Source organism: Pelodiscus sinensis, chromosome 13, assembly GCF_052426305.1.
Source record: "Pelodiscus sinensis isolate ZL-2025 chromosome 13, ASM5242630v1, whole genome shotgun sequence".
NCBI classification, from domain to species: Eukaryota; Metazoa; Chordata; order Testudines; family Trionychidae; genus Pelodiscus; species Pelodiscus sinensis.
This window is the reverse complement of record NC_143064.1, coordinates 21,053,772-21,078,620: the sequence shown is the minus strand read 5'-3', so window position 1 is coordinate 21,078,620 and position 24,849 is coordinate 21,053,772. Positions and strand designations below refer to the sequence as shown.

At 45.3% G+C, this 24,849-nt stretch overlaps 2 protein-coding genes across 3 annotated transcripts; one reads left to right on the top strand and one right to left on the bottom strand.

Moving 5' to 3' along the window:
- Positions 1-4,856: 4,856 nt before the first annotated feature.
- KCNE5 (potassium voltage-gated channel subfamily E regulatory subunit 5) lies at positions 4,857-8,472 on the top strand. The gene has a single exon (XM_075940940.2). It carries the CDS (start codon positions 6,122-6,124, stop codon positions 6,416-6,418), a length of 297 nt encoding a protein of 98 aa, XP_075797055.1. The 5' UTR covers positions 4,857-6,121; the 3' UTR covers positions 6,419-8,472.
- Positions 8,473-16,722: 8,250 nt separating this feature from the next.
- NXT2 (nuclear transport factor 2 like export factor 2) lies at positions 16,723-21,350 on the bottom strand. 2 transcript variants are annotated; one of them, XM_075940939.2, is made up of 5 exons: positions 21,125-21,350; positions 20,701-20,753; positions 19,708-19,794; positions 18,380-18,524; positions 16,723-17,571 (listed from the first exon to the last, which is right to left on the bottom strand). In XM_075940939.2, the coding sequence occupies exons 2-5, from the start codon at positions 20,704-20,706 to the stop codon at positions 17,393-17,395; spliced, it is 417 nt and encodes a 138-aa protein (XP_075797054.1). In that variant the 5' UTR covers positions 20,707-20,753; positions 21,125-21,350; the 3' UTR covers positions 16,723-17,392. The 2 variants fall into 2 exon arrangements, with proteins under 2 accessions (XP_075797054.1, XP_006136278.1); XM_006136216.5 differs by lacking the exon at positions 20,701-20,753 and having other exon boundaries at positions 21,125-21,349.
- Between the last annotated feature and the right edge of the window lie 3,499 nt (positions 21,351-24,849).

The window sequence follows — 24,849 nt, the reverse complement described above, 5'->3', positions numbered from 1 at the left end:
GGGGACCACTGCTCTATGCCTTTCCCCCGTTCCCACTGGTTCCCAAGGTGCTAACCAGGACCAGGCTGTTCAGGTCGCAGGTTCTCGTGATAGCTCCGGATTGGCCCAGACAGTTCTGCGGAAGATGGTGGTGGCCCACCCCTATTGCCTGCCGCTGACCCCGGACCTAGTCACTCAGGACGGGCGGGGGCGTCCTGTATCACCCGGATGTACAGTCCTTCCACCTGATGGTGTGGCTTATCCATGGCTGAAGCCCTCGGAGAGGGCTTGCTCCATGGGGGTACAGGAGATTCTCCTGGGCAGCTGCAAACCAGCCACCAGGCAGTTGTATGCCACCAAATGGAAGCGTTTCTCTATGTGGGCTCAGTGTAGGGGTGTGTGCCCCTCCCAGGCTTCTGTCCCAGTGGTACTGGATTACCTGCTGGTGTTGCGACAGACGGGCCTGTCCACTCTGTCAATACAGGTGCACCTGGCGTCCCTGATGGCGTTTCATGAGGGTTCCGGGGGTGTATCTTTATTCTCTGACCCGCTGGTGAAGAAGTTCCTAAGGGGCCTAGATAAACTGTTTCCACATGTTTGGGCTCCGGTGCTGCAATGGGACCGTAATCTGGTGCTGAATAAGCTCTTGGGTCCATCCTTCGAGCCGCTAGTGTCCTGTCCTCTGAAATTCCTGTCCCTTAAGGTGGCCTTTATAGTCGCCATTACGTCAACACGTCGAGTGTCTGAACTGTGTGCCCTGACGGTGGAGCCCCCATACTTAGAGTTCTTGGCCGACAGGGTTCGTCTGCGTCTGCACCCTGCGTTCCTCCCTAAGGTTGTGTCTACTTTCCATATGTCGCAAGACATATACCTGCTGGTTTTCTTTCCTAAGCCCCACAGCTCCCCCAAGGAGCGAGCTTTGCACTACCTTGACACGAAAAGGGCACTGGCATTTTATATTGATAGAACCAAGCCTTTTCGCCAGACTTCTCAACTGTTTATTGCTTATGCGGACCGGATGAAAGGGATGCCAGTTTCAGCCCAGAAGTTGTCGGGGTAGATATCATCCTGCATCCGGGAGTGCTATGCTATTGCACATAGGGAGCCCCCTCCTGTGTCAGCTAACTCCACCAGGGCCCACGCTTCGTTGCCTTTGGGGCCCACATTCCAATCCTTGAGATCTGTCGGGCAGCCACATGGTCCTCCGCCCATACGTTTACAGAGCATTATGCTCTCACCCAGCAGGCACAGGAGGACTCTGCTGTGGGGGAGGCCATGTTGGATTCCCTCCTGTGAACACATAAGGGGACATGGTCAAGTAACATGCAGTGTGTCATGCCTGTAGTGTAGATATGTAAATTGTTCTATGTAGTTCTGTTTCAGTTATGCATTAGAGTTCTTGTTGCACTTTATGCCGGTGTGAGGTTCTGCTAGTTGACTCCGACCCCACCTCCAGAGTGGAGGTAGCTGGGTAGTCACCTACTTCGAATGGACATGAGCAATCACTTGAAGAAGAAAACAGGATAACTTACCTGTAACTGTTGTTCTTCGAGATGTGTTGCTCATGTCCATTCGATTTCCCCCCCCCCCTACCTCTCCTGTGTCAGAGTTCTGGCAAGAAGGAACTGAGGAGGGGGAGGGCTGGCAGGGTATTTATGCTCCGCTATAGTGGTGCCACTCCAGGGAGCGACCTGCCGGCCCGACAGGTACCGCTGAGGAAAAAAAGTTCCAGGGAACCGTGCATGCAGCTCACATGCACCTACTTCGAATGGACATGAGCAACACATCTCAAAGAACAACAGTTACAGGTAAGTAACCCTGGGGTTTTTGTGCAAGAAGCCCCTATGATTAAAATGGCCATCAGAGCTTTCTTGCGCAAGAGAGCGTCTACACTGCCATGGATGCTCTTGTACAAAAGCACATGCCAGTGTAGATGCTCTCTTCTGGAAGAGTTTTTGCACAAGAACTCTTCCATAAAAGAGTTCTTGTGCAAGAAGCTGCCAGTATAGACATAGCCCTATAGTGCAAAGCCCGCAATAAAGCCTCCCTGGGAGCATGCTGTCAGTTTCTGCAGGCCCCACGCCTGCAGGCCCAGGGAGGCTTTGCTGTGCACCTTGCAGTATCTGCAGTACAGTATAAAAATTATACTGTAGAGCCCGCAGCAAGGCTGGCTTCCTGGGAATAGGCTGGCCCATGGGAAGCCAGCATGTAACCGCAATGGAAACCAATAAGCTTCAGCTTATCTGTTAACCATTTAAGCGATTACACTTTTACATCCCTGGGAACAGGCAGCCATTAACTTCTCCACTCTTGAGGCACATAGCTAGTCTCAGCAGCTGCTCCACAGGGAGCAGGAAACAGATGAGACAAGACACAGGGTAAGTAGCTGTGGCTTGGGGGGGGGGGGTTGCAGAGATGGGTGTGGACACAAACTGGAAGGCTGGCTTTGTTTCTATGAGCTGTGCATAGTTCTACGAGGGGCAGCACTACGGGACCAACCCCGCACCCCTGCCCCGGGCGCCCCAAGTCAGCCACTGCTGAAACTAACCAGCGGCTGATTCAGGAAAGCCCGGGGCAGAGCAGCTCCAATTGTCCAGCTGCCTGGAGCACTTCTGGGTTCCAGGTGGTGCCAGACTAGCAGGAGTGCTGGACCACTGGATGCCAGACAACTGGAGTTTTACTGTACTTTGTCTTGATCAATAAAAGCAAACATTTTTAACTGTACAATGATTTTATTTTCTGTTCCACAAACCATAGCAAGCAATCACTTTAGTCCCAAGTATACTGTACAAGCATTTTTTTTACATGGATATGTGTTACATAGGATGTGAAATGGGATGCAGCAGGAAAGCAACTGCAAAAGAGAGAGATTTCAGTGCTCTTCATTGTAAAAGTGATTCCTCAATACCTCCCTGACGTTAATAGCAGTCCTCTGGGGCCTGGGCTACTTTGACAGCCCTAGTGTCTGACTTCTCAAACTCTGCAGTCAAGTGCTGTGCCTCAGTGTTCTACCCCAAGCAAACATTTCACCCTTAAGATTCACAGAGATTATGCAAAATGATGCAGCTATGACTATGGGGAATATTTTCCTCTATAAGGTCTAGCCCAGTGGTCCCCAACCTTTCAAGGTTGCCGGGCGCCAGGGGGCAGGGCCGTTCGCCCGCCGGGCGCCAGGGGGCTGGGATACTTGCGCCCCGGGGGCGGCCCCCCCCCCGCATGCCCGGGGCCGGCGCTCCCCCCGCCCAGCGCCGCGCGCCCGGGGCCGGCGCTCCCCCCGCCCAGCGCCGCGTGCCCGGGGCCGGCGCTCCCCCCGCCCAGCGCCGCGCACCCGGGGCCGGCGCTCCCCCCGCCCAGCGCCCGGGGCCGGCGCTCCCCCCGCCCAGCGCCGGCGCTCCCCCCGCCCAGCGCCGGCGCTCCCCCGCCCAGCGCCACGCGCCCGGGGCCGGCGCTCCCCCCGCCCAGCGCCGCGCGCCCGGGGCCGGCTCTCCCCCCGCCATGCGCCCAGTGCCAGGCCAGCCCCGAGCACCTGGCGGGCGTATGGAAATGCCCCCGCGGGCGCTATGGCACCCGCGGGCACCGTGTTGGGGACCACGGGTCTAGCCTGACAGAGATACCTATATATCCTTCAATCTGCCAAAGGCACTTTCCACTACCATGTGGCACTGGCTCTGTTTAACTGCTCCTTACTGCTGTCCTGGTGACTTCTCCTCTCCACATTGATTTTCAACTGATCAGTAGCAATTAGGAGTCACCAGCTTCTAGACAGCAATTGTCACTTGCGTCTCTGTTGAAAGGGGCTATCTCATTCTGGGGTCCTTGCACCACAGTTCGGGAGCTAGCTCAGCACAAAGCTCCAGGAACATTGTTTTACACATCCTAAAGTTCTGTTATGTAGTTGCTGTTCTTCATCCCATATCTGCATGACTATTCAATCCCACTAATCAGCACTCGTTTCCTTAGCCTAAAAGTGATGGACTATGCTTTACAGGGGGTTTGAGCATGCCAGATGCAATGACAGGCTGCTGTTCATTTCACATAGAATGCCAGCTGCCTGCAAGTCATCTTCCTCTGTCAGTCATTTCAAAAGTAGCTATGCTGCAATGCATGATGTCCTTAATACACGGAACAGTGCTTAGGAAAGAAATGTGGGAGCCTTCACAGCAAAGAAGGACATCTGGAAAAACGGCACTAAAGAAAGCCAGAAACCCTGGAAGGCTGGGAAATAAAGCAGTGCTTGACAGATTATTTTGCACAGTCCCAAGATGTGCCATGAACTGTTCCACCTTCCCATAACACCTAAAGGTGTTAAAGACTAGTTGACTAGTTGATTTCCCCCCCACCTCCTTGCTGCCTCTATCAGATAAAGGCAGCAAAGAGGAGGGAAGAGGGGGTACTTCAAAGGGCAGCGCCACACAGCTGAGCCGTGCTCAGCTGTGTGGCGCTGTCCCTTTGAAACACCAAAATGGCATTGCAAAGCGATAGCGCCACCTGGAGCCCAGGGTCAGCTGGGGACTCCCCAGCTGATCCTGGGCTCAATTCTGCATTTCCAATTCTGGGGGGTGGGGAGCGTGCAAAGCCTCCTCCCACCCTGCCAGGAGCACGCGCTGCTCACAGGGCAGGGGGGAGAGTGGAGTAGACTTTGTGTGCTTCCCTGTCCCCAGGCCAATTAAGGCCTGGGGACAGGGGAGCTCCGTGAAGCTTCCTTTGCCCTGCCCCAGCCCTGTGAGGAGCCCTCAGCACTTCAAAGTGCCACATGCTCCTTGCAGAGAGGGACGAGGCTGCCCGTACTCCCCCGTCCCCAGGCCCTGATTGGCCTGGGGGTAGGGGAGTGTGCCAAGCCTCTTACAGGTGCCTATTGGGAAGGAGGGGCAAAGGGGCTCCTCCACCCCCAGTCCAATCATGGTCTGGGGTTGGGGTGGCCCCGCCACTTCCAGGGTGGCTCGGGGCTACTTCAAAAAATTTTGAAGTGGCCCCTGGGCAAAAATTATTGCCCACGTCGAGTGTAGACATACCCTAATTTTTTCTTGAATCCAATTATACTTTTTGCCTTCACAATATCCTGAGGATGGGGTTGGTTATGTGTTGTGCTAAGTACCTCATTGGCTGTGTCTAGATGGGCAAGTTTTTTTGGAAAATCATCTGCTTTTCTGGAAAAACTTGCCAGCTGTCTACACTGGCCGCTTGAATTTCCGCAAAAGCACTGATGATCTCATGTAAAATCATCAGTGCTTTTCTGGAAAAACTATGCTGCTCCCGTTTGGGCAAAAGGGCCAGTGTAGACAGCATAGTACTGTTTTCCGCAAAAAAGCCCTGATCGTGAAAAAGGCGATAGGGGCTTTTTTGTGGAAAACCGCATCTAGATTAGCCACAGACGCTTTTCTGCAAAAAGTGCTTTTGCGGAAAAGCATCCTGCCAATCTAGATGCACTTTTCTGAAAATGCTTTTAACGGAAAACTTTTCCATTAAAAGCATTTTTGGAAAATTCATGCCACTGTAGACGTGGCCCTTATGTTTATGTTTCCTATTAATTTAACTGAGTAAATCCTGGGTTTTGTTTTAGGTGGAGTAAATGAACTTCTGTGACAGACATACTAGATGTTCTCATCATTTGAGCTGCAATTTCTCCCCTTTATCTTTGAAATATGCAACATTTTATCCTTATCTGCCAGGGCAAAAGGCTCTTTAATCTAGTCAACAAAAGACAGTGGCGGAAAGATCCAAGTCAGCGAAGGTCAAACTTCAATACAGTGAAGCTACGCCACAGGGATGCTATGGAACCCATGGAACTGATCCGAGAGGGATGTAGCCAGCGCCTCGTTTATCAAGCTGGGATCTCTCTCTCTGACGTGCACGCTTCAGTCCCGCACGAAGGCTTGTGCCCCTTCTGTGCATCTGTGGCGCGGGGGCCTTTTAACGCTCCGCGGCTGCTAGGGCGGCTTAGCAGCATGTTTCTGTTTCCTGGAGATAAACAGGCTGCGGGCAGCGGTCTCGCACGCCCGGGAACATCTCCACTTATGGAGCAGAGGAGCCCCGCGGTGGGCGGGGAAGCTGGATGAAAGGCTCCGGCCGCAGCACAAAGCAGCCCGCCGCCGGTAGATGAGAGGCGCCCAGGGTGGGGAAGGCGGGCGGCGAGCCCCTCGCCATGAACTGCAGCGAGGCGCTGCGCCTGAGCCCCCTGCTCAGCCGCCTGCTGCGGCAGCTGTCGGCCAACGCCAGCCGCGGGGCCGCGCCGGGGGACGACGCCTACCTCTACATCCTGCTCATCATGATCTTCTACGGCTGCCTGGCGGGCGCGCTGATCCTGGCCTACACCCGCTCCCGCAAGCTGGAGTCCAAGCACGACCCCTACCACCTCTACATCGAGAGCGACTGGAGCCGCCGCGCCCGCCTGGCGGCCGCCGCGCCCCCCGACTGCGAGGGCGCCGAGCAGCTGCTCTGAGCCCCCCAGCGGCGCTCGCCGGCTCCGCCTCAGCGCCCCGCAACGAGCCTGGCGGGGGAACGGCCGCGCGCGCTCCAACGGCCCCGCGCGGGGCCTGAGGCAGGAGGGATGCGCCTCGCCCGGGGAGGGAGCAGCCGTTGCTAGGCAGGGCGCTTCCCACTCCTCCCCCGCCCACGGCTCGTCTTCCCCGCTCGAGCGCGGCCGCGGGGTCCCCGCGCGGACAGCTCCCGTGGAGAGGGCGGGGCCGTTGGCCGACAGCCGCGCGGGGAGAGGTAACTGCCCGCGGACTGGAGTGCGCGCGGGCGCCGACAGACAGCACCCCCCCCTGCCCGCCCGCAGCGCCAGCTCCTGCCTGCACAGGAGAGCGACCAGGCGCCTTTTGTTTCCTCGGCAGAGAAAATACAGAGACGGGACCGCGCGGAGGGACGGATTGTTACGCTTTGTTTTCATTACACGCATGGACAAGCAGCCGTTCCCCCTATTGGAGCAAGAGGCAAGATGCAAATCAAAGGGGAAAAATTCAAAGGCATGAATGGGAATTAGGTGGCCCAAGGCCAGTGGACTTTCCAGTTTCCCGCTTGTGTAACCCCATTTAAAAAAAACATTAATTTTACCTTTAGCAATGACAGGTTAGAGAAGAAATCCCAAGCCTACAATGAGAGCTGCGCTTATCAGCCCCTATCCACCCAGGAAACCCAAGGCAGGAAGCAGAATTTTTCTTCTGGATGAAATTACTTACTTACTGCCGGTTACGCCAATGGTGCATAGGGCAGCAACAAAGTCCTTCCACTTCTGTCGGTCGCAGGCCAAAGCGCCTATTGTTCCCCAAGTGTGATGATGGTCTTTTAATTCTTGTTCTACTGTTCGGCGCCAGGTTGTTTTTGGTCTTCCTCTCTTTCTCTTCCCATCTGGTTTCCAGTGAAGTGCAATTTTCGTAATAGATCCGTCTTCTCTTCGTAACACATGACCTGTCCATAGCCAACGTCTTTTCATAATTATAGTGGCCATGTCTTCTTGTTTACACTGAGACAGTAGGTCTTCGTTGGAAATTTTATTTGGCCAAAATATCCTGATTATTCTTCTAAGATTCTTGGTATGGAATGTAGACAATTTAGTAAGGTCTCGTTGTATCATGCGCCAACATTCTGCTCCATAGAGAAGCACTGGGAGAACACAGCTGTTGTATAGTTTCAGCTTTGTACGCACGCTGTACTTTGAGGATTTCCAGATGTTATTCATACTGATAAAGGCATTTCGTGCTTTAATCAGTCTATTCTGAATGTCTTGCTTACTTCCACCATCTGGGGTGATGATACTACCCAACTATACAAATCTTCTGGATGAAATTGCCCAGTTTTAAAATTCCAACTCCTATTAAAAGTTCTCCTTTTACCTGAACTTAATCAGTTCAAATCTTAACTGCACAGGAGTTTGATATATTTACTTTTTCTTGAACAGAGACATTACTACACCTTATGAATCTAGAGGGTGATCAGAAAGAAATCACATTGGCAAGTGTTTTGGCTCAATCCCAAAATGCAGTTTGGTCCAAAACAAATTCTGAAATGCAGCTGAACTCCAGTAAGAAACTTACATAATGAACTGCTATGTGGAGAATTAATCTTTCTAAGTACTGTATACATCTAAATAAGTAGCTACTGCGATAGGAAAAAAACAGATTGTATAGTGAAAAAGATCTGTTGTAACAGCCCTTTAACAGTTCAGACTAATTTGTATTGACTCTCTATAGAACTTATTTTGGTTAGTGTACCTCTAGCTATTTTTCTTTTACTCAAGCATTTATACAGGCTATTAGAGTTATTTTTCTTTTAGATGGCCTAGTCATTCAGTTTTCTTTTGTGAATTAAAAATACTGTTACTGAAAAATTGCATTTAAAAATTGATAAAACAGCTGTTTTTAAAGCCATTCACAATAACTTAAAGTACATGAAAATTGTTTCTTTATAATATCTAGCCTTGCAACACTATGATGAATAGATGTAGCGCCTTGAAGACTGCATAGGATATTTAATAAAGCCTCGCCCTGCATGACATCCCGAAGGTACAATCTGAATTGTTGAGCACCTGTATCCCTTCAATTCTCCAACCTCTAGTACCTTTTATACTACTTTGCTGTAAAAACATCCGCTCCCCTCACCTGTTCGCACACAGCCTCCAGCATGCAAAATCACTCCCAGCTATATTACATGAATGTTCTTCCAACCACTCATGAATTATATATAAAACACCACCACAAATTTTCATTCCCAGCCTTGTCCTTTAGAAATGTGTATATTGTATTTCCCAGAACCCTACTGGATAATGCAAGCTCATAGAAAGTCTGTCATTTCATTAAAGGAAAGTGATATGGAAAAATCCATTATCTGAAGTGGTGGTTCCTGGACACTTCAATCCAAAACCACACTAATTTAGATAAAAAAAGTTTATTAACTACAGAAAGATGGAATTTAAGTGACTACAAGTAACAAGCATTAGAGTCAAGGTTGGTTACAAAAGGAAAAATGTAACTGACATCTAACAAATGGATTCTAAGCAAATGGGTGTGTCTTATTTATATGCTGTAATATGTTAGATTTTCCTTCCATCCAGGATTTATACAAGTAATTCACTATGGCCTCCTTTGTTGTTCAGATGTTGCTAATGTCATCAGGAATAAGGGGAAGAGCAAAGTATTTTATCCCTCTTATAATTCAGTCCTATGTGCTAGAAAGATCTTTAATTTTCAGCTGAGTCATATGACAACAGCCCGTCAATTATGGGCTTGAGCATTAGGTCGTCCCTGTGATGGAAGGTAAATGTCTTGCTCACACTTTCCCCCATCGCTGAAGAATGTCCACTTAACTAGGTGATAGCCGTGTTGTCTGAGGAAATGAGTTTGAGTATTCCCCAGAGTAACATTTCAGTAATAATCCTAGGCTACCTCTACACTGGCACGTTCTCACGCAAAAACTCTTTTGCAGAAGAGTTCTTTTGCAAAAACTCTTCCAGAAGAGAGCGTCTACACTGGCATGTGCTTTTCCACAAGAGATGTGGCTTTTGCGCAAGAGCATCCATGCCAGTGTAGACGCTCTCTTGCGCAAGAAAGCTCTGATGGCCATTTTAACCATCGGGCTTTCTTGCGCAAGAAATTCATGTTGCCTGTCTACACTGGCCTCTTGCGCAAGAACAGTTGTGCAAGAGGGTTTATTCCTGAGCGGGAGCATCATTGTTCTTGCGCAAGAAGTACTGATTTCACACATTAGCATGTCAGTGTTCTTGCACAAGAACTCCCCGCCAGTGTAGACAGGCAGCATGTTTTTGCGCAAAAGCGGCTGCTTTTGAGCATAATCATGCCAGTGTAGACACAGCCCTACAGTACAATGTTATAACTTTACAAATAGTGTTGCTACACTTTTCAGCAAGATTAAGCAGATTATGATTTTTCAAATGATATCTCATAAGGCCTATTTTCTACAAAATACATCATAACTTTATAACAGTGATCACTGGAGCCTATGCTGTCACATCCTCCTCATGCAATGATTTCAACAGCTCAAATAAAGTCTACAACAAAAAGTTCACATCACGTAGGAAAGCCTAGAGATTCTATGATCCAAATCTTTTCTTATAAAGCTTACAAATAATATATGGACTGGAAGGGAGAGAGAATACACACAAGACAATCCAACCTGAGGAGAGGAGTTTGGAGCAGACAGAGGAAAACTAGGACTTTTGAGCAAAAGTTGTATGTGCTATAGGCATGTGAACGACTAGACGTTTCCCCCCCTTGCTGCCTCTATCAGAAAGAGACAGCAAGGAGAGGGGGGAGGGAAGAGAAGAGGGTGCTTCAAAGCAGCAGTGCCACGTGGAGCCCGGGGACAGACCCTGGGCTCCACGTGGCGCTGTCGCTTTGAGATGCCGTGTGCAGCCCAGGGACTGGACTCCCAGCTGGTCCTGGGCTGCACACAGCATTCAAAGCAGCAGTGCTGGCCTCAGTCTCCATGCGGCACTGCTGCTTTGAAATGCTAAGTGGAGCACAAGACTATCAGGGGACTGCTGGAGCCCCCCACTGGCCCTGTGCTCCCTGCAGCGCTTTCACCTTTGAAGTGTAGCCACAGCCTTGCAAATTGCATCGACTATTCGATTAGCCTGTTAATCTAAATTTAACATCCCTAATGTGCTAAAATCTAAATAGGTCCAGGAGTATATGCCAACCTTAGCATTCAGCAAACAGCTTGATTTAGGATAATATACATTTTGTTTTGTTTTTTTTTTTCTTACCACCACCAAGGAGATTCCCAAGTTATTTTGATAATTTACAATAAAGATAGTTACAAAAATGTAATTCTGAGAATGTTTCAATTAAGAGAACTTAAACCTTAAAATGTGGTAAATACAAATTTGAATACAGAAGAAATTCACTAATAAACCTAGATATGGAAAAATTTACATTAGGCATTCCAGCCACATTAACTCTGTCCTTTATTGTTGTATTTGTAAGACAGCTAAAATAATTGTTTAACTGATAAAATAAATAATGACAGTGTTAACCTAAGGTTAGTGTATTATGAGAGCTTTGCCATTGAGTTGTGTAGAGCTAGGATTTAATCTTATGAACTTATTGTAGGACGTTGTGTCTTAATTACAAAGCAATTACAGACCAGTGTCTTTTGGTATGTGATGTCTGCATATTTCAGTAATTAAAAGGTTAGTATTCTACAGCAAAATGTTTGCAATAAACCTTGAACTTATTGTTTAAATAGCTTTCGGTTACTGTGGATATTAGTTCTGTGAGTTGAAATAAGAATTAAGTCTTCACCTTTTGGTAACTCAGACCAACAACTCGTCCTTGGTAACTGTGTTTTTGTGGTCAGAGCTAGTTGTTGCTGGATTCTCCTGTATTACTTTTCACATAAATTTGTTAAATTATTCATATTTGAGGGAATTCTCAGCTACCCCTCATAGGTAGCTTTACGGGCTCATTGTGCTATATTTTCCATCTGCAAATCTTCAAACCACATTTTGGTTCTCACAGTTATGTAATTGCTTGTACTGCAAACACTGGAGTGGGGTATTTATAGCCAGCCCAACCAACCATCAACATTTTCATTGAATTATTTTCAGTCAGATGAAAATGTGTTTAATAACTGCTAGCTTTGTAACACTGTTATTCACAAGTTTGAAGGCCCAAACGGACCGCTATTTATCATTTACTCTACCCTTCTGTACAAGTTAGCCCCCAACTTCAGGGTGAACTAGATTGGCTGTCTTCTAAAAAATTCACTCTCTTGACTTTTACTAAGACTGACATTCTTTTCTTGACTGCATTGGAGTCTCATAGTAGGGATGTTTTGAAAACTTGTTCGCTGGAGAAAAGCTATGCAGCTAAAAATAAGTTGTATTTCACAGGCAGCACTCACTGATATTGCTTGGAGATTATCACTATGTATTTCCCACGTGTACAGATTACTTAGCTGATAAATTGGCAAGGACCTGCATCCACCCTGAACCACAGAACAAGTACCATCAATTCTCAAAGCTTGTAACTCAATGTGTGTTATGAATACTGAGCAGTTCAATATTTAAAGGAAATAATGGAGCCCAATTGTGACTAAAGACAGAAATAGTTATTGGGGTTTGTTGGTTTAATGAACCAGTCTTCTGGTGTGTGTTTTTGCTCCAGGCATACACTGTGCTGTATTTCTGATCGTTGTGGCCCTTACTTGGTTATTAGCCATAAAAAAACATCAACTGAAAGGGGAAGAGAGACATGTGGTAGGCCAGGGAATAAATTCATGGAATGAGGGAAGTTCCATGACTAATGAAAATACTAAAATACCTGTGGTGCAGTTGGCCAGGGTTGACTTTTGTATGGTGCTGTGTACCCTATTTCCTGAGTGTCAGTAGGACTGAGCACCATCTGATGTGAAAGATCAGCACCCACAAGGAGTGGGCTAGAACACTTGATCCATCCATAATTTGTAGAAATAGGGTTAACATGAAAATACAATAGATACCACAAAACTCATTAAAGCAGCATTGATCCACGTCTCACATGGCCTCCTAAATCAATTTCATTTTATTGTGGTTGAGGAAGAGTTCATAGCATAAGAAAACATTTCATTTAGATGAGCAGAAGTGTTGGGAATGGGCTCCTGTAATATCATCAAAAGAAAGGTAGTGTATTTTAAACTGTATGACACAAGAACGTCCACTCACTCATTTTAGAGTGACAGCAGGGCTTATTTTAGAATGAGTAATGTGGTCTTCACATTAGAATTTATACTTTGTAGTACCACAGTCTGTTACTTTTTGCTGTATATATTAACCACGGAATCTTTATCAAAGAAGGGATCTGGTGCCTGGTGATCAGTCGGTAGTCTAGAAAAAGTGTTTTGGTGGGTCTCAAGCCAGTGCCAACCATTTCCATCACAACAGCCATTATGACATTTGACACTGACTGGCAGCCTGAGTAGGATCAAATGAATTCTAGAGACAAATACTCTACTGAACTTAAAATAGTGTTTGCTTGATGGTCCCAGATATTGAAGTTATACATTGTAATCCTACAAACGTCTCTCAGTACTATGCCGAGTTGTCTAAATTACATCCAAGGAGGATCATCATCATGGGATGAGACAATGGTTCAGTCCCCATTCAGTCCTTGGACTCTACGGATGTTAGTTGCTTTATTATTTAATGTCCTAGAACTCATTCAACCCAAAACATAGTTTTGGGAGGCTTAAGTACCAATATATTTACTTACCCCACATTGTTTTAGACATTCCAGTTTTCCACCTGCCTTCTGGAAAGTACAGGAGCCTGGAGACAAAACTACAGTGTTGCTGGGAACTCCACCCCATCATGTACCCTAATTTTCTCCTCCCCTCCCCCACATCCATTAGTAGTTGTACTGAAGTAGTGCTTAGAAGCCCCATCATGCTATACCTTATATATCCAAAAAAAGATGGCTTCCTTTTAATCTCCTCACCACTATACCAGTCCTTTTATGCAAGGCAAAATGGCCAGAAGAGCACAAAAGATTGTAAAAGCTCTGTGGAGTTAGCACTGCAGAAAACCACGATAACATTGTCCTTCACGGACCTCTTCACAGGCATTACTTGCCTGCACAGTCATGTACATCAGCAATCAGTTACCACCCCATGTGCATTTTTCTCATTTCAGGAGCCATATTGCTGCCATCAAGAGCACGCATATTGGTGGCTTCTGTTCTGAGATACTTGCGTGCCATAACATGGCAATACTTAGAACATATGAAACTCAAAGACAGAAAGCTCAAACAGCAAAGTTGAATAGCCAAATATTATTTCCTGCACTTTAATATAACAAGAAACACTATGAAAACTTGTAATAAAAATAAAGTACCAGATAAAAATTTTTAAAGTGACACCCTTATAAGGTCTTAAGCAACTGCAAAAGATTATAAAACATATTCAAGTTCATAGAAAATTATTTTGATTTTAAAAAACACTTTTGTATATAAAGAATTCCCTCATCAGATAACAAGTATCACTTACATTTTCTATGAAGACAAAATACTTTCCTCCAAGATATGGCAGCAATGAGCATTTTAAATTATTTGTGGCATGCTGAAAAGAGCAAAGCAACATAACTAAAATGTTAAACAGAATTGACTAATGGGGGCAATACAAAATGGGCAGAATTGGTCTATCCAGGCCTCAGGTGCCAGAAGATGCTATTAGGTTTTGCAAGTGCTTAGCTTTTTAGCTTGATTTTGTATTACTGCTTTGCTACATACCTGAAATGTACTATTTAGACAGAAAGGGGAAGTATTAGTGTTTAGAAATGTATGCAGCCTAGTTTTTATAGTTCTGAACAAGAATTAAGAAAATTAAGAATCTTGGTTAGCAGGTAGTTATGGTAGCAGCCTAAATATGTTTCTTTTCTTTAAGAACATTTTGAAGACAGATCACTTCCAGCTACAAGGACAAAACCATCAACAACTTCCAAAGCCAAAACCTTATTATGGTTCTACTGAAGATTAGTAACCAGGGCTACGTCTAGACTGCAACCAGTACTTTCGAAAAAGCAAGCTGCTTTTTCGAAAGAGAGCACCCAGGCAGACTGGCTACTCTCTTTCGAAAAAGCAGTTTGCATTACATAGTGCCTTTTTTCGAAAGAGCACTTCCGAAAAAAGGTATTCTTCCTTGTAAAACAAGGTTTTCTGCGGTCAAAAAAACTGCCGTGTTCTTTCAATCTACTTTTGAAAAAAAGTGGCAAGTCTAGATGCAGGGGAAGTTTTTTTGAGAAAAGGCTACTTTTTTCAAAAAACCAAAAACCTGTAGTCTAGACACACCCCAGGGGAGAAAAGCAGAATAGTGCAAAAGATAATTCTGCCCATTTCACAAAAATACATGCAAGCAAAGCCAAGATCCACTTCCAACTGTGAAATTAATATGAAGTATAATGGAAGAAAGAGCTTGTATAACTAGGTTAGTTTATGCACATACCACATTATGTTTCAAATAGTAAGAACTCAGAGCACCAATAGCACCAGCCACACACAAAGCCCAAACCTGCTTCCATCTGAAGAGAATGTACACAACAGCTAACAGTAAAATTCAAACTTGAAATACAACATCCTCTTGTTTTGGCAGAAAATTTTAAACAACCGTACATGCTAATTTCAGATTTAAGGTGTCATTCCAATAATTTTAAATAAATATTTACTTGAGTACAAATGTGTGTGTTTGGTGTAAGAATACTGTGTTCTGAACACCCAGTGCAGGAATTTCACCTGTTAATGTTTTAGAGCTAAAAGTTATACCGATATCCTATGTAGACAAGACACAGATGGGAGTCATATTACTAATTCAAGAAATAGTGAGTTGTAACCATAATACAACATCACCACAGTTAACAATGCTATATAATTGACAGGTACTGTCAATGTTAATTCTTCTTTTGGTTTGGTAAAAAGATGAGACTCTCCCAATGTTATTGCAAGATGACACTGAACTGTTAAAAAAGGTCAGCCCTCTCCTCTCCCCCACATACAGATGCAATACATTTACAGTGTTTATTCCATTAAACATTTTTGTAGTCCGTATGTCATTTTTAAAGTCCTGATTTCTCAAAAGTAGGAACACAGAGAAAGCAGTTTCTTGAGCAAGGAATTTTCCAACTTCAACTATAGAAAAATTTCCATTTAAGAGTTGACCAACGTATAACTCATCCTCCAACCTAATGATATAATCATTGCTAGAAACCCATTAAGGTAAATACTAGCCAACTATTTCATCTTAATATCAAATTATATCATTATTTGTTGAAACATATAAAGTATACTTGTTTTGTACAATATGGTTTATTTTCTGTATTCTGATTGAGGAATGAGTTGTTTCCTCATCTCACATTTCAACCCTTCAAGTACAATGGTTGTGTACAGCCTTGTGAATTGTCAAAGCCTCCGTCAGGATGAAATTAAGATCAGATCTGCAAGTTACTGTCACATATTTTTAGTTACAAACAGTGTGTGTGTGTTTTCTATCCTTATTTGCTAAACTTTGGTTAGCAGTCTTATCACAAAGTGTTGCCATTCTGGTATCTAAAGTGTTAATTCAAGTTAAGAAAGCAGTCTACTCTCTAAACTTTAAAACAATAAAAAAAATTTTTAAATAGAACCAAGAGCATATCAATTTATGGTTTTCTCAAAATATGTTTACCTTAATAAAAACAAAGCAGGAGAAAGACAAATGAAAGTTGCACATTAACTTTGCATCCTCTCATCTTCATTCCTCAGGAGGTTAAGATCCTTAATCTACTCTGACCAACTGCACTAAAGACTAGCAGACCATATATACAATTTCAATGTCACTTTCCTATTATAATGGTTCAGATTGATGGGGTAAAAACTTGGCAATTCAAAATATGAGAAAAAGTTGCAATAAGATAAGTATGTTGTGCTTCACAGTAATAATGAAATTGTTTGCCACAGAAAACAAAAGATGACCATTGCTAACTGACATGTAGCTTATCCTCCAAGACTGCCAAAGAAAGAGAAACATCTTCTCAAATCAGCTTAACATTCTTGTTCTTTTCCTTTGTATGCAACAGAGCTGTTAGTGTGGATCTGGATCTACATAAGTGATTATAATCAAATATTAACAGACTTAAGCCAAAGGAGAAACCTGATAAGAATTGTAGGCCTTGTACATCCAAAGGACACTAAACTCTGGGTTTGCAACAGATGACGTTATGAGAGTTTACACAAATTCAAGACATATATTTTCAATTTTTGGAGAGGAATCAGAAAGCACAACTATATTTGCCATTTTTTTTATTCCCCCAAACCACATAATATGTTCATAGGCAATGCTAGAACTCGTAGTGGGATCTCTTTCTATTCATGAGAAATTACTATGATGTGGCCAGGAGAAAAAACCTCTGGTTGCCAGTTCAAGCTCTAGGCTCAAAATAAGCAGTTCTAAGTTTCATTCACATGTCACATCAACAACTAATTCCATTTCTCACTGTCATAGGTGTAGAACTTCAAAACCGGTGTTTCTAAACTGAAATAATCGCACATCTGTATGAATGGATTCAGTGTCCAAGTAGTGGAGATTTTAGCATTCAATAGAATTGGAAAAGTTCCTGAAGAAACAGGATAGTTGCGTGTAAGGCATTTACAGGAATGACTTCAACATTACATAAGTGAACCACTAACACAAACTTCAGGAACGGAATGCCCTCTGCCTTGCTGCGTTAAATATTTCATAGGAGCCCAATTAACTTGAGCAAACTTCTTCTGTTTCAAAAAAAACCATTTGCCATGAAAGTCCAGGTTCACCAGGACCAGCACAGAACAGATCTGCAGTATTTCCAGGATGAACAGCACAACAGAAGGGATAAAGATCTTCCACATTTAGAGAATGACTGTCCAGAGACCTAAAGTAATGCAATGGAGAAGGAAAGCCATCACTTCAGTCCCCATTAACTGGCCCAATCCTGAAAGCGGAAGCAGTCACTTGCAATCTTCCACACTGTGCTAGTAGGTGTAGCTTGTGCTGTCAGTAAGAAATTCTGGGTGAAGTAACGTTGCTTGTTGCCATCAAATTTTACTGACCCACATGTCACCACAAGGACTGTTGTCTGGCTTTGAGTAGCTTGCTCTTTACAAAGAGAATGAAAGCATGTTAAAAAAAAAGTTAAATACAATTTCCCATCACTTCAGCTGTTTCTATGAAAAGCTAGTGTGTTCACTTACTAATGTCCATACCAATTACAGGCGTGAATGGTTAACCAGTGGGTTGGAGCAGGCCCTCCTCTCTCCCACCCCAACCCCGTTGTGGGCAGGGGTATGCTCCAGCCCAGCCAGAGGACTCCCTGTCTGCAGCAGGCCCAGCCCAGTGTGCCACAGGCAGGAACACGTTCCATCTCGGGCAGGGCAGCCTGATCTGCACCAGCCTGACCAGAGCACGGGCTGTCCACCCCCTTTCAATCAGGGATTTTACATCCCTAATACCAATCACAGTTACAGGTGTGTTAGCAAATGATTGGAAGAGTATACACAGTCAGCTGATTTTTATATTGTTTTGTTACAAACAGAAACATCAATGGTAACTAATTCATTAACACGTTAGTTGTTAATAATATTTTAACTTGCACAGTTTATATTACAATGCCACATAGAGGTTAAATTCCCCTTAAAGTTACTTTTAATGTATTAAAATAACTGCTTTGGTGCATGAAAAAAAAAATCAAGGCTACACCGGAGTAAATGTTCTTAAGGAAGTTTACTAAAGTTCTACTGTACAGTTTTAAGCAGTAATTTTCCTATTACGACCCTTTATTTTAAAATAGCCCTACATTTAGCTATCAGGATTTTTATTCAACTTGTTCACTTTCCTTAGATGTTAAAAATATTGATCAATGTGGCTTTCAGAACAATAAATATCCTGAATTATAAAATTACCTTACCATGAACAGGTTGGCAGTCCAACATATTAACCTGGAATTCACTAGACGGCAACATTTCAAAAAATTCTTTCAGTGCTTCTTGCCCAGACACTGCATTGCCATTCCAAATCAATGTTGCTTTGTCCAGATAAAGTCTAGTCAACATCTAAGGATTATACAAGTTTGGAAAAATGCATTAGTAAAAGTCATGCTACTTGTTGCCAATATAGGAAACACAGTCATATGATGAGAAGAATTAAAACAGTATTTTACATATTCGATCCTTCTTCATATAGCACTGACTGAATTGTCCTACTCAAACATTGGCTTCCATTGTCAACTGACATCCTGTATGTTGCTTTATAACTTAGTTTTCTTAAGTAACAAGAAATACTCTCTACTCTAAGCTTTCAGCTCCAAAGTATTTCATTAAGACAAAGAACACAGGGGAATGTAACCTGAGTAAAATTAACTTGCATATAAACAAGGGTCACTGGAAAGATACAAAAGCACACAGCATAGCATGTCTCAGGGGAAAGGCCAGAGTTTGGGTTCTATAAGACAAACTTTAAAGAAGGGTCCATGTTGACCCTTGCATCTCTATCACATACATCTAGAGATCCAAAAAAGCCATCATAATAAACAAGTGTGTGAAAAAGCATTTAGATCAGCAATTCTTCAACTGCTGCGCATGGAGCACTTCCTGACCACCTGCTGCTGCTGCCACTTTCTCTTCCTCAGTCATTTCTAGAAATACCCACATTCCATTACAGTGGCACAACTAGCTTAGAAGGTTAGGAGAAAGGAAATTTATTAATTCAGAGTTCAGATGTTCTGAAAAAGAAAACTAAATACAACTAATTTTAATAGCTTCAAGGAATAACTGAGTTAGTTTATAAAGTGCTACCAGACCATTTGTTGTTTTTTAAGTGTATCCTGTACAGACTAACAAAACATGTAGAGGGTATCATGAGCTTTTGTGGGCACAGCCCACTTCTTCAGATGAACGGAGTTTTAATAGTTCATATTAAAATTTGTTATGCACTGTAGCTGCCAAAGAAAGAGATACAGAAACAAAGAGAATCATGACTGGGAAGGGATCTATGAGACACTCTGTAGAAGCATCTTACATAATGAAAAAGTTTAAGAACCCCTAATTTAGATCTTGAAGGATATTTTATAGAGCAGATCAGAAGACACATGCAAATCTGAAATCTGCCAGTAATGCTAAGATGGGTGGTAGCTACCTCCCAGAAGTCTCGAAGTATATAGGAAGATCATTCTCATAATTCAAGTAAACAGAAAAGTGACAAGGGGCAACAATTGAGTCATGGTAGGGATCTACCTACCCTTCTTCTTTTATCCATGGTATCATAGTAAATGTTGACAAACTCTTCAGCAGCTCTACAAGTCTGATCCACACAAGTTTTAAAGTTCTAGAAATATCAACAAAACATAGGGCAATGTAAAACTGTTAGTTTGATTAAATTCTGTGAGCAGTTTCTCAAGCAAGTAAATCAACATATATAACAACAAAATGAGGTAGCACAATGGAAGAGTTCTGTTTCCCAATCATCCCAGTCTCATAAAAGCTTATGCTGAACAGTTGTCCATGTAAGGATGTAAGTGAGTAATTAACTAATTGTGTAGTTGATCAGTCCGGCATTCAGGCGGAGTGGGACCCTCCTTCTTGCCTTTCTGTCCGGATTTCAGGGATCCCCCTCTCTCTCTCCCTGGGGGACAGTCACAGTCCCGTACCCGGCTCCTCCCCCCCAGTACCGTTTCGGGGCAACAGTGGCAGGGGAAGGTGGGGGGGGTGCATGAAGTCCATCTGATTATTTGATAAGGGCCACCACTGCTGTTTTGCAGTTTAAATGTAGCAGGAGCCGGGCACACAGGCAGCCTGGCTCTTACTACATTTAAATTGCAGATCCACAGCAGGGGTAGGTCCCAGACCCCGCACGAGCAGAGACTGAGCTGTCCTGGCTTGTGCTGGGTCCCAGACTGCTGCACCTCTGCACTTTAAATGCAGTAAGAGCTTCCAGGCTCTGGTGGCTCTTACAACATTTAAAATACAGAGCTGCAGCAGGGGTAAGTCTGGGAACCAGAATTTAATACATTTAAAATGCAGAGGCTTAACGATCCAGGACCAGGTGCAAGTAGGACTGAGCGGTCCCATACCCTAGTGGGTTGCAGACCACTGCACCTCTGCCTCCTCCCCACACCGCGGAGACGGGTTCCCCTACCACCATCTCCTGCTCCCCTCTACCCTTGCAGCCTCTGATACAGAGGCTGTGGGGAAGGAAAGCAGCAATTAGTCCACTACTTGACTAATCACTTACATCCATATGTCCATGGCATTCATGACTCTTGGTAGACTGAACTACAAACAGATCTCGTAGGAGAGATGGCAAATTAGTTGTCTTAACATTCCAAGTAAGTTTTCCTAGATATTTCACCCCTCCCCTACTCCTCACTCAACACCCCCCCCCCCATGCGCATTCACACCTGCAGAGTCTTGCAGACAGCTCTCGTCCTCCCTGCCCCCAGCCCCCCTCAGCGCTGATGCCAGCTGCTTGTGGTATGGCCCGCGCTCGGCAGGTCTAACGAGAGGTACGGTGTCGAGTTCCGGGGGCCCCAGGCAGGCAAGGCCGCGCGCGCGCTTCCCCCCACAGACACACGCACACGCGGTCCCCCCCCCCCCCACACGGAGAACGAGCTGTCGCCTCCCTCCCGCCTCCCGCCCCAGGTTGCCCGCGGACTCACTACGGAGGCGGCCATAAGGCGGGAAAGGGAAGCCCTGGCCGGACCCAGCGCAGCGGATAAGGCGGGAGCAGCTCTCCGGGTCGCAAAGACCTCGGCGTTCAAAAGAAAGCGGATGTGTGCTCTCCAGCCAGTGTCCCCCTTCCGGCCGCGCTGGGGTCCAGCGCAAAACTCCTTCCGTGGGGCACTATGGCGCTGGTCCTCGGGGTTCCACTGCCAGGGTGGGGCCAAACTCCGCGCATGCGTCTTCAGCCTGGGAACGCGGGTACTGGGCAGGACTTCGAGTGCGGGTGAAGGGACTGTAGGACTGGGTTGAGAGGGGCGGGGCCGGTTCCATGCTCCCGCGAGCCTCCCTCCCCCTCCCAGCTGGCATGCCGACCACCCGCGCCAGCCCTTTTCCCCAGGGACCAGCCAGGGCCAGACGGACATTGCCCCTCCCCGGCTTCTTTTGCTCTAAAGAATTTTTCAGTTTTCAAATATTGCACAATGCTAAGAACTCATAAAAAATCCAATTTATGGGCTGGAATACAAACCACTCCCACTAAACTAGCTGATGTGTCTCACTACTTAAGGATGGTTATTGTGTTTCTCACCTATAGCTCACCAAGACTGCAAGGCATGAGTGAAATATACAGGTCTTTTATTTCTATCAAAGAAACATAATACTTATCCTTCGCAGGTGAGAGAACCTATTTGCTCTAGATCCATTTTCAACTTAAATTAAGAGGTTGAAGTTTGCCATTCTTGGGACATTCTGTTAGAGAAGAATGTTATCAGGCAAGAGCCTTAAATGAAATGATTTGTTATTTTCAGTGTGAAGAGAACCTTTGCGTTGGCCGGACATAAAATCAGTGAGACATAGTGTGGGAAAATGGAATTACAGATAATCCAATTCAGCAAGAAGTGGGCCTCATCCTCCTTGATTGGATCCACCTCGTCATCTCCAGCCTGATCCTGGCCTGCATATTTATACCTGCCTGTGGATATTTCCACTACATGCATCTGACGAAGTGGGTCTTTGCCCACGAAAGCTTATGCTCCTACACTTCAGTTAGTCTATAAGGTGCCACAGGACTCCTTGTTACAATTCAGCAAAACACTTAAATCCACTGAAACGACAGGGGCTCCAAATACAACCTGAATGTCTACATTGCAATTGCATAGCTCTGTGAGCCTACCAGCTGACCTGGGTTTCAATGTGGCACTGCAGGTTTTTTACTACAGAGTATGCACACCCTAAATAAGCACATACTTAACTTTAACCCTTGTGATTTAAATGCATGCTTAAGTACTTTGTTGAACTAGGGCCTAGGTTAGGAAGATATAGGCATTAGAAGTAATTTTGTCTGGCACTGGGTTTATTTTCTACATTTGATTATATTACAACACTAGTGATTTCATCAATTGAAGGTGTATTATAGTGCCTTCTAATGCCTTGCAGTCCTAGCCATTGTTTAATGTTATAATTTGAGCGTCTAAATTACAGAAGTCATTGTTATTCAAAACCATACCAAAATAACAAAAAAGAAATTTGAGGAGCTTAAGTGCAGTAACAAAAATGAGTTTGTGTAGGATTTTAAGCATTCACGCAGCAACAATTTTTGATTATCTGCAAAAGGTCATTCTAGGAGTCAGTTTTACAGCATAGGTTAGTTCCACTTTCCACCATGCTATATTTCCTCAACCTCTCATTATTCAAATTAGGGATGTTAAATAGCGGTTAGTAAGCTAATCGAGTAGTCGATGGAACAGCTCATTCTATTCCCAGATGCTGCACCTCTACTTTTTAAATATAATAAGAGCTGCCAGGCATGCGCCAACTCAGCTGTCCCAGTTCGCGCCCAGTCCCAGACCACTGTAGCTCTGCCTTTTAAATGTAGTAAGAGCCTAATGGCTCTTACTACATTTAAAAAGCAGAGGCATAGCATCAGGGACCCAGTGCGAGCTGGGACTGCTCAGTCCTGGCTTGCGCTGCATCCCCTGCTGCATCTCTGCCTCCTCTGCTCCGCACAGAGATGGTGCTGGAGGAACTGGCTTTTAAGCTGTGGCTCCTGCTCCCTGCCCTTGCTGCCTCTGATACGGAAGAAGATGGGGCGGGAAGTGACTAGTCAAGTAGTGACTGGACTAGTTGACTACTTGAGAAGTCACTTATATCCCTAATTCAAATGCCTTCTAAAATACACTTTTATGTGTGATGGCAAGAAAGTCACACGTTCACAATAAAATAAAATAAAATAAAATAAAATAAAATAAAATAAATAAAATAAAAATGGTGACAAAAACTTAGATTTTTCTCTCCTGTGGATTTCCCAATGTACCCTATCTTTTCTTGGTCTCTGTTTTTTTACTGGATGAAAACTCTTCTCTCATAAATAAGAATCACCATAGATTGCAGAAGATAAGGCCATTCAAGAGCCTGGCCATCTTTAGGAACCACTTGCTAAACATTCTTCATCAAAAAGGCTTTTCCACTCGAGGGCTATGTCTACATTGCGGGCATCTTTTAGAAGAAGTTTTTCTGGAAGAGAGCTTTCAAAAAAAATTCTTCCAAAAGAGCACGTCCACACTGGCCAAGCAATCGAAAAAGCGATCGGCTTTTTTGAAAGATAGCATCCAGACTGATTGGACGCTATCTCACATATAAGGCCACCTCGAACAACTTCAGGCGGGGCTTTAGGTCACCAGTTGCTTCCTAGTGCTGGTGCCAGAGCGTAGCAGACACACACACTTAAAGGGACCCACCCTGGACAGCCCTTTTTCTGCTTCTGCTGTGTGCTTGCATACCTCTTCAAGGGACAGCAAAGCTCTTGCAGTGCATACTCTGGTTGCCCAGCTTTTTTGGATGCCACAGCTTTTTCTTTGTGCCATGGAGCCGGAGCTGCCCTTGGGCATGTGATGGCTCCACATTGCCATGCTGCAGTTTCTGCAGTACTTGGTGCTGGCTGCCTTCCTGGTCCTGCACAAGCTTGACCCCGAGCTCATTTTGGGGACCCTCTCCCTGGGTGCAGGAGCAACACACATGCCACAGCAACCCACAGTGGAGAGGCGTTTCTGGAGGCTGGACACCAGTTTGGACTAGTAAGACCATCTGGTTATGGAGTAGTGGGATGACCAGCAGTGGCTCCAAAACTTCTGCATGCAGAAGGCCACCTTTTTGGAGCTGTGTGCCTGGCTCAACCCTGCCCTCCGACAACGTGACACCCACCTGCGGCCCACCATCCTCCTGGAGAAGCTGGTCGGCATTGCCATCTGGAAGCTCGCCACCCCAGACAGTTACCAGTCCATGTGCAACCAGTTCTGCATGGGGAAGTCCACTGTCAGGGCTCCTCTCATGGAGGTAAGGCACTCTTGGGCTGCAGTCCCTGCCTGGCAGGGGTGGGGGGAGGGAGAATCCTGGAAAAGGAGGACCCTCAGGAAAGGGGAGTTGAGAGGTGTGGGGGGTGGAGTGGGGGTGAGGAGAAGCCTTGTCCCTGGGGGGCGTTGTGCCGTCCCACCCTCACACAGCCCTGCTACTGGGGGGTGGCCTTATAGGGGGTGGCTCCTGGGGAGCTTGGGGGGGTGAGGGGATGAGAGGGGGATGGGCACCTCCCAATGGCTCAAGCACCCCCTTTCTCATTCTCTGTTTTGTGTGTTTGTCTCTTTCTGCAGGTTGTGAGGACCATCAACTCCATCCTGCTGCGGAGGGTCATCTGCCTGGGAGACCTAGACCCTCATCGTGGCTGAATTTG